General features: G+C 39.7%; 1 protein-coding gene across 1 annotated transcript; it reads left to right on the top strand.

The window, feature by feature from the left end:
- Nucleotides 1–366: 366 nt before the first annotated feature.
- On the top strand, nucleotides 367–14,672 carry chrna2b (cholinergic receptor, nicotinic, alpha 2b (neuronal)). The gene is made up of 6 exons (XM_074685014.1): nucleotides 367–1,049; nucleotides 5,879–6,030; nucleotides 7,798–7,842; nucleotides 7,976–8,085; nucleotides 10,222–11,374; nucleotides 13,884–14,672. Exons 1-6 carry the CDS (start codon nucleotides 983–985, stop codon nucleotides 14,007–14,009), a joined length of 1,653 nt encoding a protein of 550 aa, XP_074541115.1. The 5' UTR covers nucleotides 367–982; the 3' UTR covers nucleotides 14,010–14,672.
- Nucleotides 14,673–16,343: the final 1,671 nt, after the last annotated feature.

Consider the following 16,343-nt stretch of genomic DNA (forward strand, 5'->3'; position numbering starts at 1 on the left):
ACACACATCTTTACTCTAGTGGAAGTAAAACTTCTTGAAGCAAATTAATTCATCAAGTCTGCCCTCTAGCTGTTTCACATAGGAATGCCCAATGCGAGTTTTTTCCAGCAGCATCTGTCACCTATGTCCTTCTCCTATTTTTCAAAAAAGATTATAAACATGACGTAAGTTCATACTTAGAAGCATCAAACGTGATCCAACAGGAGTTGTTATTCAAAATATTCACATTCATATCAGTTACTATATTTGCTGTGGATACTCTGTGTGTGTGTGTGTGTGTGTGTGTGTGTGTGTGTGTGTGTGTGTGTGTGTGTGTAAAAGAGAGAGAGAGAGCAGGGAGGGAGGAGGGACTGTAAAAGGTACCAGATGAAAGACGCGAGGTGTTCAGTTGCATTCAGGCTGCTCACTGTGGATGATGTTGATTTTCGGACTTGAAAAAACAGAATATCCACAAAAACTATCATGGAAAGAGCTAATTTGATTCAATATGGATACAAGAGTTGCAGTTAAGGTCATTTAGGACGCGTATATTTTTGGCACAGTGCGTAAAAGTGGATTTTTGGGGATAATTTGCACTGAAACAACAGTACGGACGTTTTGTCTGGTACTTTCTTCCTTTTGTTTTCTTTCTTACAAACCGGGAGGTTGGTGATACAGCATATCTCCCTGATTCAGCACCAGGTGATGGACATATCACCGGCTCTGCGCGCGAACAGCCTCGTAGCGCACGTCTACCCAAGCTGAGCTGGAAGCATCATACAGCAAAGTTATTCATCCAAAGTATCGTCATACTTACTCCCCGCCCACAGATATAAACGCAGCTGTAGGGACAGTGGTGCTGAAGTTGTCCTGATATGCCTCCCAGTCGCGAAGATGACAGAGTTTGCTCACACATCACGGTTTCGGGGTAACGTTGTGGCAGCGGACGGAAACACCTCCATGCTCTCCGGTGAAGTTGGACTTCTGACAGCGAGGAGGAAAAATGGGACGAAACCACCTGTTCTGTTTGGAGACGGCTGCTCTCTGTTTACTGCTCGTGTTTCGGTCAGGTAAGCGGTTTCCAAACATTTCCTCGAGGCTAGGTGACCTACGAAGTAGCTACTAAAACAAAATAATAATAATAAAAAAAAAACCCACAAAATTAATTTTGGGTCGACGTATCTAAACAAACCGGCGTCAACTCCTCTGTCAGAGCTTTTTGAATAATCTTGAATCGTGTTTTAATTCAAGTTATTTAAAGTATAAAGCGGAAACAAACTGGCTGCCGTTTTCGATCTGAACACCTGCGCCCGTTTACTAACAACTCCCATAATGCACTTCTCTAAAATCTCACGGTTTTCTTGGGGTGACAAAATTAGCCACTACACCTCTTCTGTCATTCGAACTTTTGTTTTAACAGATTGAAACACCCCAAATGCTTTTTTTCCCTTTAAATTTAATTCAATAAAATGATTTCAGCTTGAAAATAACTAAAGTGTTCAAAAATTTAACTTTAGAAGCAGTTTGGGCTCCCCTGATTCATAGTTGTAGTGGTGATGTACAAGCTAACGCTCGGAAAATAAACGGAAGTAGCTTGCTATGTTTTCTCCTCCTGTCGGACCGTTAGGTGTCCTTAACTTCACAAATGTAAAAATTGACACGAAGAATATGCATTTTATATTGAATGACAAAGCTACTAGCAGAATTTAAGTGTTTTTAAAAGTCTTCATTAATTCTTGCTTATGTTTATAGTTCATTTTAAAGTACGTTTATGGGTTTAACCTCTTAAAAGATGGTCGTATTCTTCTCATCTCTTAGAAAATGTTTGCTACTTTTGCTTGGTCTCAAATCATGTACTCCTACACATTCACCAGCTATTCTGCTTCTCTACTAACAAAAGTGTCTGATTTGAGAGCATATATCACTTTTATCAGCCAATAAAATTATGCGTTAGTTTCAGATTTTTGTTGCTCAATTAGACTGTCACAACCAAAGTTAGAGATGAATGAATGTAAAGGTGTGTATTGTGTACGTTTATTGGCCATGTGTCCATAAATACTGTCAGGTTAGTGAGAATCTATTATTGTACATCCCTTAACATTGTGTTTTGGGCTTTAGAGTTTGAGTTTCTACTCACTTGAATGCAACAAGGTTTTTGTGCACATAATAAGGTATAAAACCTCACTCTATACTGTGATATCAAAGTAGCCTCCCCGTCCCCTCCCCCCGTCTTGACACAGTTCAGTAATCAGATGTTAAAGTGCTTGATCTGGTGCCAAAGTGCTTCTCATTATGACGCTGACAGATTTCTAACTCCGCTCCTGAAATTTTAGTCCACTCGTGCAAAAATCGTCGCATGTTGATGTTTTAGTGAACTTTTTACTCATCAGTATTTGACAGCCCAATTTCACCAAAGTGCCTCTGGCCTGAGAAGCTGCTGACTCGATCATCCAAACTGGTCAGTGTTTCATACACCTCGCCAAGGAGCTTGGCCACGCGCCAAAATCCACGGCCCAGCGTGTTGGCTGTTGGAGGTGTCATCTCATTTCGAGTCTCTGCTGGCAGGAAGCTTTGATCTGTGGTACCCAAGAGCCTTTTTCTGAGCGTCACATCTGGTACATCCCAGGTGCATGGCCAGATGAACATGCACCACCCTGGCTGTCAGAAGAACAGATAAGACGTTTCTAGTGCCTGCTTGTTTGCCAGAATGAAATTAGTGCATGATGGCAGGGGATGAGCCCAAGTGTTCCTCGGTAAATTACCTCTGAATTCGTATAATTAACCACACCTAATGCCTTTTTACTAATGCTAAAACAATTACACCTCGCATAATGATACCCACCGACCACTTTTTTTTCAGATAACTGTTTCATAGACGTGTTGCATCTACTTACTTTTCAATGCTTTCTTTGAAAACACCCTCAAGCCAAATAATTAGCATTTGCAATAAATCATCCAGACTGATTTGCATGGACTGTGTCCCCCAGGTTAGCTCTGTGAAGCATTGAAACACCACCCCCTGGTTATCCTCTCCTCCAGTTTGAGGGTGTAAATACTCGTCAATGTGGTCCACAATTCACTCACAGACAGGTATTGATATGGCCTTGGGTGTTTGACCATGATGGCTGCAAAGCACAGGTGCTTCAAGGTCTTGTTTTCAGATCCTTGAAAGGAGCATGCTTCATTAGGTTGCATTTTACCCTTGTAGGGTCAAAAACGGAGCCAAAGGGAGTGGGTGTTAATGGTATGTAAGCCTAATGGCCTCCCAGTAGATTTTAAAGATTTTTAATTACTGACTGATGAGGTTTGGATGTCTTACAGTAAAGCAAAAGAGATAAATAATGTTGCTATTACACAGGTTGCAGGTCAGGGCTCTAAAGAATCTATATGTTATACCTCGATAGAGCAATATGTTGCTTCAGCCTGTTGAGAAACAAAATAATTGGAAATTGTACGGCTAAACTAACCAGCTTGTAGCTTTCGTTTCAAAGTTTATTTACAGAGATGAGAGGAGTTAGCAACATTGACTAAATGGTTTAATGGTGTCACTAGAGTCAGCCCAAGAATTTCTTGTCAGTTAGATGAAATATTAGCAAAAAAATCAGTCATGTGTTTTACCTGATAGGGCTGGGACGATATGCTTAATCATGATTCGATTCTATTACAATTTTTTTGGGGGCACCAATTCGCTTTAAATTGTGATTTTTGCATTTTTTAAGACCATGTGAAAAAGTTAAATGGCGATGATAATGTCTACAGACTATAAACAGGAGCCATATTTTCCCATAAAATGCACAGCACTTGAGTCAGAGAGAAACATTTCACCCTCTGCTGGAGAAAAGTGGAAACTTTTTTTCAATCCAGTTTATAAACAAAAACTAAATTGAAGAATTTGAATTTGAGAAAACGAATAGATTTTTTGTCAAAGAATCCTGATTTTATTATTGTCGAACAAAAAACCCTGGTATATCAATTTTTGATTTTTTCTCCCACCCCTACTACCTGAGTTGTAATGCACCCTCCTGCCAGTAGCTGGGGCTGTAACTCTGATGAGCACAGTGTGATTTGGAGTTGTGATCAACAATACCGGGATAAAGTAACACTTATTTTTTTTTAATTTTATGTCTATTTGACGATGACCAGTGCATGGAACGTTGCTTCATAAAGTATCTTAAGTAGATGCCGTAGATACAGGTGTCCAGTCATGACTTATTTGCAACCCCTGCCCCTGGTTAGCAGGGGCACATCTAGGAGCTTTTCTTGGGGGTCCCAGGTAGGGGCACAGACTCAGCCTTACATGATTGTAATAAAAAGAGTGAGCAACGGTATGATTAACTTTGCTACATATACTATTACCCATATTTTACTACAAACAACATGCATGGTACTCATAGTCAAAATGGTTGATCTAATTGTCCGTGAGGTTCAGGTTTTGGCTATTTTGGGAGGATCAGATAGCATCAGATTTCGTTACGTGATCTGGGCCGATACAATTTTCACATGTTTTCAGCAATGTCACACTTTACGGCTGCTGTAAATCAAACAAAGTTGCAAACATGACCGCTGTGTGGGACTACTTCTCTTTGGAAAGCAATGATGGTAAAACAGCATCTTGCAACATTTGTAAAATGAATGTTCTTCAAGGAGGAACCAGCAGGGCTCACTTCAGTGCAACAAATATGATTTGTCATTTACCACGCAATCGCCAAACGCAGTACCAGATTTATCAGAGAAAGGTATCAGACCAGTATCCGCAAAACATGTCTTGAAAAATCGGAAGTAAAAAAAATCTGTCTCCGGACATCCTTGTTTTAAAACTCCAGGCGGCAAATACTTATAAACAGCTCTGCTTGGGGTGGCTGGACAGGGTGGCCAACCAGATATCCAGAGGTAGCTGATACTGTTGCCTGATGATAAAATGATCTACTAACAATTAAAGTGCATGCTTTATAATGCCCAGAAACAGAAATGTAGAATAAACTTAGAAAACCTTATCAAAAGTGTTAGTAGTGTTGCGTGTTTTTCATCTCTTTTAAAACTTCCTAATATTAAGTGTCTAAATATTAAAATTTGCAGAAATGTAAACAGTAAGTGGCGTTTATACGCAGTCCAAACACTGTGAGGTGTTTTATGCATCAGTTGCAGCAGAGTGACAGGCAGCTTGACAATAAACACCCTTCACTGGTGAGAAATTAGCTCACCTCCACTTAACACTAGCAAGTAATGATGTGTGTAATTGACTCTGACTGCACTGATTAAGGTGGAAGCGGTAATCCCCCAGGGACGGGATTCCTGTCAATTTCCAGGCTTTTTATTCTGCTGAAAGATAACACAGCTTGATTTCATATTTAAAATAAATTTGATTAAGTAACGATTAATAAGAAGCCACACAAACATAATAATGAAACATAAGAGTTAAAGAAGGGAGAGGAGGAGAAGAGATACTTTTCCTGTCTGTCTCACCTTGCTCACTTCAGCAGACTTCAGCAGACGACCTGTTCAAGGGTTCAGATTAAGAGATTTGATGGTTTGTTTTGAGGAAGTCCAACACATTGAGTGGACTTCTTTGATGGAACATGAGCTGTTCACAACCTTAACCGTGCTTCTTTGGTCATTTCAGCCGGATCCACTTCAGTTTGTTAGGTGAGGATTAGAGGAGACTTAGATGAGAGGGTTTGGGATGTGATCCCAGCCTTAGTGGGCAACTTGTGTCCTCTTCTTCCACTTCTGTGTGTTGTTATGTTATATTTGTGGTAAACCAATGAATTTCAACCGCTTAGAGTTCATAAAACAGTTTAGACAGTATTCCAGTACCCTCATTCTTAGTCTCCTGTGTGAAAGTTGTAATCTGTAATAAAGGGGTTACTTAATGAATTAAATATTGATGTTATATTTGAAGTTTTTTGTCAGGATAAGACCCACTCCCACGCTGAGGATGACCTCTTCAAGACGCTGTTCGCTGGATACAACAAGTGGTCCAGACCCGTGCCAAACATTTCAGATGTGGTCATCGTCAAGTTTGGATTGTCCATAGCTCAGCTCATTGATGTGGTGAGTGGATTGTTATTAACAACATCAAGACTAACAGGGGGAAAACTTTGAGTTGGGCTGTTGTCAAAGAAGAGATAACACATTCATTTGGATGTATTCACAGTCAGAAACATACTCATAATTTGTCCCTTATGGAAGTGTGTAGCTAAGCTGCTGCAGTGTCTTCCTGCTGCTGCTGTGATATTAAAAAACAAACAAATTATAAATTCATAAAAATTCAGGCTTGTTAAGCTCAAAAAGCAAAAGTTACATGTCCTTGGAAAAACAATAGTTAATCATTAAATGCAGCACTCACGTAAGTACTTTTAGATTGAGCTAAGCATGAAGGTGCAGCTGGGCAGAGTGATGTCAATGGGCAACAGCTTTAAAGGATAAGTTTGGTTTATACAGCTTTTACATTGTTTATAGAATGAAGTAGAACAAAATACTCACCCAGAAGGTTTTCCTGATCTAAGCAGTGCTTCAGGAGATATTTAGATCCAAAATCGTGCAGCGGACGTCCGTATAATGGGATCCATCGGGGCACAGATAGCGCGCTCCTAAAACTGCATTAATCGTCCCAAAACTCGTGTTTTTCACCAATATTCCATCATAGTCGTCTGCTGCAGTAGTGTCACTCCAGACAGCGCTGTGTGACTGTACTGACCTCTGAACTGACGAAAACTTTGTTTACGATTGCCCCTCCGCACATGCGCAGTGCTCATTGTAGGCTACATGACAACGCGCGGAGGGGCAATCGTAAACAAAGTCTTCATCAGTTCAGAGGTCATTACAATTGGGAAAAAAATCCATTTCCGATATAATAAGAAGTGTAATTTAATGCCATTAACTATTAAAATTCACAGTTTCACTGTGATTTGAGCCATAAAACATTAAACAGTTTAATTTATAAAACACATTTTTCAAAATCTACACTCCTCTGGTATCTTCTTAAATAAACATTGATGTATGTAAGTCTTATCTGAGATCTTTGCTTCCTGCTTTAAAACAGTTTGCTAAAAAAAAACAATATGCTTTGTGCTATTAAAATGAATATCATTTGACCGAATGGTGATAGATTCATGGTTGTTTATGTCTTTGACAAAATACCGGCAATACAGTAATGATTGGGATAATACATATTCAGCAGGTTTGATTTAATGATAACAGTGTGGATTTTTCCTCCTCAATGGAAATTGACTGCATCAATAGGAACTAATGGCAAACATTTATGCTGGTTTACCAGAAGATTAACAAAATGTGACTTTATGAGGACATAAGTTGATGTTTTTCTAAGTTCTTTATACCTTTACAAGCAAGAAAAGGTAAATATGTGTCAGTTTCTATTGTTTTTGTATGATACAATCAGACAAACTCACTTTAATATTTTATTTCATTTTTCAGAGTATCTGCTTCATCCTTTAGCTTTAATTGGCACAGTTTATTATTAATTATTTTAGGAGCCACAACTTTTGCCTCTTTCTCTTAAAAGTTTTTTTCTATATGTGATTTTTCAACACTATGCTTTGGCATTTTTATGCACAGCTGAAAAAAACAAACTTGGAGAACTGGATTTTGCTCCCCCCCGCCCCGTCACAGTCACAGAACACTTTACATCCATCAAAGCACTGATGTCAAGTCGCTGGGGCCTATTTTTGGGCTCCCTTTGACAAAACTCCAAAAACCTCTCACATTTATTCTTCGGGCCCTGAACACAGTGTTGACAGCTTTAACTCACTCTGCCTGTCTCTCCTCCTCTGCCTGTCTGTCTCTCTGTCTGTCTGCCAGGATGAGAAGAACCAGATGATGACGACTAACGTGTGGCTTAAACAGGTCAGAAGCTTTTACGTAAGCACAGAGACTATAACCGCGTTCTTCTACAAAGCTCTGGGCTTTTAGTATCAGGTCATTTATACCACGGGTAAAGAATATACAACACTTTTAAACATATTTATGTGTTTCTCAGGAGTGGAATGACTACAAACTAAGCTGGAGACCATCTGACTACGACAACGTGACATCCATAAGAGTTCCATCGGAGCTCATATGGGTACCAGACATCGTGCTTTACAACAAGTAAGCCTGACTTTAGATTAAGTTGTTCACATATTTACACAAGGCCTAACATGATTTTTTGGGGGGCAGCGGGGTCAGACAGATAATACTTTAAATAACTTATTTTGGGAGCTCCCCATGCACGCGTGGGATCTCTCCAGGTACTCCAGCTTCCTCCCACAGTCCAAAAACATGCTCACCAGGTTAATTGAGCACTCTAAATTGTCCCTAGGTGTGAGTGTGTGCGTAAATGGTTGTCTGTCTTTGTGTCAGCCCTGCGTTTGGCTGGCAACCAGTCCAGGGCGTACCCTGCCTCTCGCCCAATGACAGCTGAGAAAGGCTCCAGCCACAGGATGGATGAATGGATTATTTTGGGAGGTCGGACCAGTATGAACAAAAGATATACCAATTTTTTTTCATAACTTCAAATTCAGAATTCTAAAATAAAAGTAAGACCTCTAGGAACATAGTAACAATAGTCAGAAAACTATTTTCTGAGATCAAGACAGAATTCTGGGTTTGAAATTCTAAGATATAGACAGAAATCTGACATCAAAGTTACAATTTTAAGATCAGACAGAAAATCTGAGATCAAAGACAGAAATTGAATTGAATTGAATTTATTTATTCAATAGGGACGATGCAGTTTAACATAGTTCCATCACTAAGTATGAGTCTGATGTGCTGCACAGAGAGTTTATAGCAAATGCTAATTTCCAACTCTTGTCCCTAGTTGGGCCTTTAAAAGTCAGAAAATGAACAATATTTAATCAAAAAGTTTACAAAACAACAACAAAATACACGTTCACATCAAAAAATGTGGCAAACTAAGAATAACAGTTCTGATTTGCTTTTAGCCAACACTTGACCTTTGTAGAGACGAGTTTTAAGTCTGTGATTAATTTGACTTAGGTTGATAATGAATTCCAGAGTTTAGAGCCTTTAAAAGAGAAAGCTGACTGTCCAAATGTTGACTTACATTTTTGTATGCGACAGGTTCCATTCACCTTGCTTCTTGTAACTCTGCTGCTGTTCTGTCTTTGAATAAATTTGGATAAGGGTTCAGGGGCAAGATCATTGATACATTTAAAAACTAATTTAAGGAAAGAAAACTGCATGAAGCTTTCAAAGCTCAATAGATTGTATTTTTTCAAAATGTGGCAGTGGTGCCAACGGATAGGTTTTTTGCTTGAATATAATATATTTTGACTTGGAGGCCTGAATGCCCTTTGATTTCTTGTCAGTTCTAGTTACTGTTCCACAAATGTCCAAGAAACCACCACAATAATTGCACAGTTATTTTATTGCTTACTTGTTTTCTCATAACAAAATTGTTCAGTTGACTCTCACAAGAGATGAAAAAACAAACAGTAAATGTGCTACGGATTGAAAATGGCTCAAATGACAAACAGTGGCAATAAAAATATCTAGGAACCATTTATTCTTAAATCCAACGAGTTATACTCCATGTGTTTCCACTGAGTTGCTCAGGCTGCAAAAGACAAAAGAAAACAGCTTTCCTTCCCATAGAGTAACAAATGGATTTTAATGTATGGCCTTTACCTGGATGACTTATGGAATGAAGATGGTGCCATCTAGTGGACATGGGAAACCCTGAACTCCATTTAATATATCTAATGTATCATATCAGGATTTGAAATCACAGCCAAATGTGTACATTTTTCATTTTATGCATCTTATGAAATAACACAATGGTCATACTTATATTAATGTGATGTGAGAGCGTATTTGAAAACATTTTTAAATATTACAAATCTAAAAGCATTTTCCTTCTGTTGGAGATTAATCTATCAGGGAAAAGAGAGGAGGCTGGGAGAATTGATGAGTTCTTCTCCGTGAGTCACTTTTATCACAATCTGTGGGTGAAATTAAAAAAAGGTGAGTAAGTGATGAAATGATAAGTGCTCGTGATTAGGTTTCCAGCTGAAAAAACTATTAACACCACCAAAGGGATGAATGAAGGAGAGATAACTGGAAGAGATTATTACTCAGAGATCAGGAAACTCCTGGCTGGGAAGTTTAAAAGTGAATAATAAGATCTGAGTTGGAGATTGGGAATTGGAAGCTCTCAGACTGCAGGATGTGATTGTTTTCTCCTGCGTAGATTTCACTAATACTGACAATCTGCTCTCCCAGCGCCGACGGTGAGTTCGCCGTGACCCACATGACCAAAGCTCATCTCTTTCACACCGGCAAGGTTCGCTGGGTTCCTCCTGCCATCTACAAAAGCTCCTGCAGCATCGACGTCACCTTCTTCCCCTTCGATCAGCAGAACTGTAAGATGAAATTTGGCTCCTGGACGTACGATAAGGCCAAGATCGACCTGGAGCAGATCGAGAACTCTGTGGACCTGAATAACTACTGGGAGAGCGGCGAATGGGCCATCATCAACGCTGTGGGGACGTACAACACGAAGAAATACGACTGCTGCCATGAGATCTACCCGGACATCACGTACTTCTTCATCATTAGGAGACTTCCCTTGTTCTACACCATCAACCTCATCATCCCCTGTCTGCTCATCTCCTGCCTGACTGTCCTGGTTTTCTACCTCCCCTCAGACTGTGGCGAGAAGATCACTCTTTGCATCTCTGTGCTGCTGTCCCTCACCGTGTTCCTCCTCCTCATCACGGAGATTATCCCATCCACATCCCTCGTCATCCCACTCATCGGCGAGTATCTCCTCTTCACCATGATATTTGTCACCCTCTCCATCGTCATCACCGTCTTCGTCCTCAACGTCCACCATCGCTCTCCAAGCACTCACAAGATGCCCCGCTGGGTCCACTCAGTGTTCCTGGACCTGATCCCACGCTGGCTCTTCATGCGGCGGCCCGCGCCAGATGGCCGGCGTCGCAGGTTGTTGTTGCTCCAGCAGGAAGCGGCGGCCGAGCGGAGGCAGCAGGGCAGGTTCAAATCAGGTAACTGCCTCAGCACCTCGGCCAACTGGCTCAGAGACGGGACGATCACAGAGGAGGCTGAGAGGAGCAGTTACGAGGATCTGGAGCTGGGGACGCTGACGTCATACTTTTCCTTTCGACCCCCTTCGCCAAGGCCTCCAGGGTCGACGCCTCCACCACAGCAGAAAACTCCTCAGAACAGCCTGAGCCGACAGGACGGGACGATCAGACAGATAGCAGTGGGCAGGCTCAACCCCACTCAGAGGCCTGCTAAAGTGGAGAACTCTGTTTCAGACTCCAGCTTCCTGCTCTCACCGAGTGTGATACGAGCACTGGAAGGGGTGCACTACATCGCAGACCACCTGAGGGCCGAGGACGCAGACTTCAGCGTGAGTATCACTGAAAGAAAACATGCACTGTCACCAGAATGATGCTCAAAAGATGCTTTTTATTCTTACTTCTGTGGTTCATGATTCTCTGCTTCCTTCTTCTGTTAGAGCAGGGACTGAGTATAGAAAAAAATTAATACAAGGTTGTAGTTAAGGCAGACTTCCTAACTTAACAGATTGCCCCCCCAGACGGGTTGCCCCTGCCACAGGAATATACTAATACAACAATCCAAAAACAGACAGTAATGAACAGAAAAGAAGCCTGAAATTACTTAATTTAACTGATTGGTTGGAAATTGGACTACCTTTGTCCGTTATTGCTATGATTCCTTAATTAATGTATCACCACTCATACTGTCACTATCCTGGCTGAGTCAACTCAGGGGTCAACAAAGAAATGTGGAAAACGGATCAAACCATGAAAAAATGGACGTCATCTTGCTCAGCTCAAAGTGAGGTCCCCACAAAAACTGCTCCCCCTGGTGGCTGGCTGCAGTATAGGTCAAAAAATCCATCTCCTCAGTCTTTCCAGATGGGCTGAGGTCAAACTTTAAAAAACTATTATACACCTCGTAGAACTGTTTCTCACTTTCGATTGTTGTAGTGATTTGAATATATCATTTGGCTGCCTTGTATCCAAGTCCCTTTTTTAATGAAAAGTTTCATTTTCATTAGTTATAAGAGGTTAAAAACAAGGCTTTACATCATGTTTAATGATGATTCACAGCTGCCGGTCTTCTGTATTTTTTCAGGAATTGGAAAATATGTTGGAAAAGAGAATAGGGATGGGTACTGAGTTAGGTACTTTTTTAGTTATCGACTGAATTCTGTCAAAAGTACCAGGCACTGATCCACGTAAAATCAAAAGGTACCATGTATAGGTACCTATGTGCATCCTGGTGACTGTGAGGGAGAGGAAGAGTGGGCCATTTTCCATGCTGGACATGAACACAGCATTGCAAGGATATGTATTGAAAAAATAAATATGTTAAATTGAAAAAAAAAGAGATTTTATTAATAAAAAATATGATATTTGTACCACATAAACACCAAAAAGTACCGAATATTGGCACCATTGAGTAGCGGTACCAATTGCCAGGTACCTCATCGTTTCAGATGTGAAAGGTACCCATCCTGAAGCGAGAGCCAAGAGGAGATCAGAGTCTCGAACGAAAAAAAAAAATGTTATTTTTGTACCCGGCTCCATTCAGATTCATTCATAGCTTCTACTGTGCAGATGACTGCCAATGGCAGCGCCTGTGACATGGGTATTTTGGTTTCAAAACCGTACAACAGTAAACGGTGAAGCCACTCTCTCCACCTCTAGACACAGTCAGTGGATCAAACAGTTTCTCTTTGGATTGTTTTATATCAAGTTTAGCCACCATTTGCGTTCATATTTTTAGGATAATGGGTAAAATATGCAACTTTGTATAGTATTTGAGTTTGAAAGGTGCTTCCTGACCCCCACTCCGGTGAACGTCTGGTTTAGAAAACAGGATTTTCAAGTTGGTGAGCTCAGAAACTACACCAGTGGTTCCGAAAGTGAGGATCTGAACCCATTTGGAAAGCTTGAATGATGCCTTCCTGATCCATTTTTGTACAAATCTGCAGTAATTGTTGCAAAATTTTGGATAAAATCATGTAGAAAAAGAATATCTCAAAATTTCTTCTTTACTCCGATGCCACATGAACTCTGATGGAGTTATTCTGCTATTAGCTGTCTTCAAAATATGAAGCTATTTGTTGATTTGGGATTTGTTGGGTTGAGTAAAGAGTAAGTAACTAAAACTACATTACACGAATACTTCCACAAAAACGACCCATCAGGATGTTTTTGTAGGATATTTTGCTGAATCATAGTCTTGAACCTAACAAAAAAACATTTATGCATCATTAACAGGTGTAAATTAAGAATTCAAGAAGCTAAAACCTGATTTTGTTGGAAATTTTGCTTAAATATGGCTTAACAACCATTTTGGTGATTGCACATTTTCTGTTAATGAGGGGTTTTGGCCCATCTCTACGACAATTAGTATATTGCAGGCATGGTGTAATTTGATGTTGAGATTATAGTAGATTAACCCTTATGAATATGCTGTCTTAATATGCAGCGCCCCCTTTTGACAGCATTTCATACATCATTCATTTGTCAGGTCAGTTCAGTCCTGCTGCTCTCATATCATGATCCTCAGCCACAGCTGGGAGCTTTTTCAAGTTCAGAAGTTCATCTAAGACAGTGCAGCACCTGCCCTGCTCCAATATGATGATAACACAGAAAGAAACAAGCTGTTAGAGTATGATGTTCAGAGAATCCCCTCAGGAGTCGATTAAGACCCAAACAGAGTAAAACTAGAGACAGTTTTGATCTCACTTTGCCAGCTGGCCGACAACACTCCAGATAACAATTCCTTTCAAACTGTTGGATGTGTACACAGACAATAAGCACACATCTCTAACAGTAACTCCTCTTGTCTTCTCTTTGTCTCTTTCTTTGTTCTCCTCACAGGTGAAAGAGGACTGGAAGTACGTTGCTATGGTGATTGACCGCATCTTCCTGTGGATGTTCATTATCGTGTGCCTGCTCGGGACCATCGGTCTCTTTCTCCCCCCTTGGCTGGCTGGCATGATTTAAAGTATTCAAAAAAGAAAACGCCTCTGGTGCGGGACTTTTGACAAACAAAATGTAGCTGAACTTTTCCTCCCAGACTGGGAATGTGACGTATGACAAACGCAACAATACACCCTCCAACCACAACTTTCTTTTACAAATCAGTTTGTCTCCCTTCAGTTAAACTTTGTTTGAACTTTCTACTAAACTGCACTTTGTCAGCCTCAGGTGTGTCTCCTCTGTCTCACATGCTTATAATCCTGAGAGGTTTAACGGTATAGAGAAATGTTTTGATATGTTTTTTCTTTTGTGTTCCCAAAGGAATATTTAAGTTCATTAAACAAACTGCATTTGATGTTGGTGTCAGCAATGGTGAATGTTTATGTGTTACTAAGAATCAGAGACTGGGAGAGAGTTACACTTCAGTTTAGTCAACATACAGGTGATCCAGGTGTCCCAATCTCTCAAGACTATTTTTAAATTGACGGCACTGATTTTCTTGTTTGGTCCCCTTCTTGTGTAAGACATGGCATCAAGGAAACTTGAGCACATCCTGAACACATACTTAGGCTGTTTGTGCTAGTTTAGCAGAATTTCTTGCATTATTTTAAATTTATATTTAATTTTTATTTTCCTGGCCATGCTGCCATGACTGTATTTATTTTTGAATGGTCACACTATGAAATAAACTCCTTTTTTTAAAGAAATGTGTCGAAGCCATTTAATCAGGCGTGTTTCATTGGGATCATAATGCAAATAAGACTCAAAGTGTAGCTCAACAGCTTTTTTATTTACTGAAACATTACATTTGGAATTCATTGCAAACTATGTTGAAATGCTGAGGCTGAATTTTCTTCTACTTCTACTTTTTCCTCTACCATTTCTGGTTCAACTTTTTCTCCACTTTGACTTTACTTTCACATAGGCAGGCATGGGCAAACTACGGCCCGGGGGCCACATGTGGCCCGTTACATGTTTTAATCCGGCCTGCCAAACTTGAAAAAATTAAATGAATAAACCTTGTTAATGTTTTATTTTCCCTGCAATTCTGATGTTTTCTATATAGAAAGTTCACATTTAATATCAAAATATCACACAAGCAATTTTGACACAGTCTTTTATTATTTTTTGTTTTTTCATTTTTAAAACCAGGACAGAAAAAACGTGTTTTTCTGTTTTTCAGTAATTCTGTTTTTCCGTTTTGGTTTTAAAACAGAAAAACTAAAAAACAAGGCCGTTTTTTTGTTTTTTTTTGATTTTGTTTTGAAACAGAATGACAAAAGAAGGAACCATACACGTATTAAAAATCCCATTATAATTCCATTCTCTCATATTCTAATTTTAATTTGAAAAAAATATCAAGACAGCAAAAAATAGACCGTTACTTGTTTTCTGATTTTTGATTTGAAAACGAAAAATTGAATAACAAGTCTTTATCCGTTTTCGATTTTGGATTCTAAAACGGATATGGAATGAACGAATGATACCCTGATAGTTTCCAAAGCACTCCATCCATCTGCTCCTGGTCCGGCCCCTTTGTCAAATGTTAGAACCCATTGTGGCCTACGAATCAAGAAGTTTACCCACCCCTGACATATACCATAATTACCTCCCCAAAAGAGGTTGTGTTTTTGGGAGAGTTTGTCTGTTTGTCTGTGAATAACATAACTAAAAAAAGGTAACGAATGGATCTTTATGAAATTTTTGGGAAATGTTCTGATTAAATTTTGGAGGTGATCTGGATCACTGTCTGGATCCTGGATTTAATTAAAGGATTCTTTATCACAGTGAGACAGGGCCATATGTGTATATAACTCCATGATAAATGGTCTGATTGCTTTGCAAAACAACACAAGACAAGGTCACCATAATTTCTGACAGATGTAAAAGTACGATCCAGATCCTGGCTATATTCTGGATACTAAGATCCAGAATATAAAATATGTACCGGGTCATCATAATTTTCAACACTATCAGGAAACAAATTATCGTACAAACCTGCAACTAATACCAAATTGTAGCAGACAGTCTGCTGAAAGGGAGTACAACATTAAAGCAGGACTAAAGTGCTGCGTCACAATCACAGTATGCTTGGCGGAGGTCTGTGCGCTTTGAGTGCTTTTCTAGTTTCAGTTTTGTTTCACTATTTCAAGCTATTTTACTTCACATTTTCTGCCTTCAGCATAAGCATTTCATTGCTGTAAAAAGGTACATTGAAATGCAATAAAAGTGGCATTCATTTAAAATAAATACTGGACAAAGAACAACAGAAGTGAGCCTCTCAGTGTTTGGACTTCAATCACACATTTCTGAAATGTTTGTTTTTAACTCGCCTAACCTCCCAGAAAGAAAATAAGA

Source organism: Halichoeres trimaculatus, unplaced genomic scaffold, assembly GCF_033239565.1.
Source record: "Halichoeres trimaculatus isolate MK-OKI-2021-1 unplaced genomic scaffold, fHalTri1.1 fHalTri1_scaffold_13, whole genome shotgun sequence".
Classification (NCBI taxonomy): Eukaryota; Metazoa; Chordata; class Actinopteri; order Labriformes; family Labridae; genus Halichoeres; species Halichoeres trimaculatus.

Bases quoted from the DNA above. Each gene is read 5' to 3' on its own strand.
- chrna2b (XM_074685014.1), top strand. From the start codon at position 983: ATGGGACGAAACCACCTGTTCTGTTTGGAGACGGCTGCTCTCTGTTTA. The intron at 6,031-7,797 runs GTGAGTGGATTG...TCTGTCTGCCAG, and splicing joins TAGCTCAGCTCATTGATGTG to GATGAGAAGAACCAGATGAT. The intron at 8,086-10,221 runs GTAAGCCTGACT...CTGCTCTCCCAG, and splicing joins GACATCGTGCTTTACAACAA to CGCCGACGGTGAGTTCGCCG.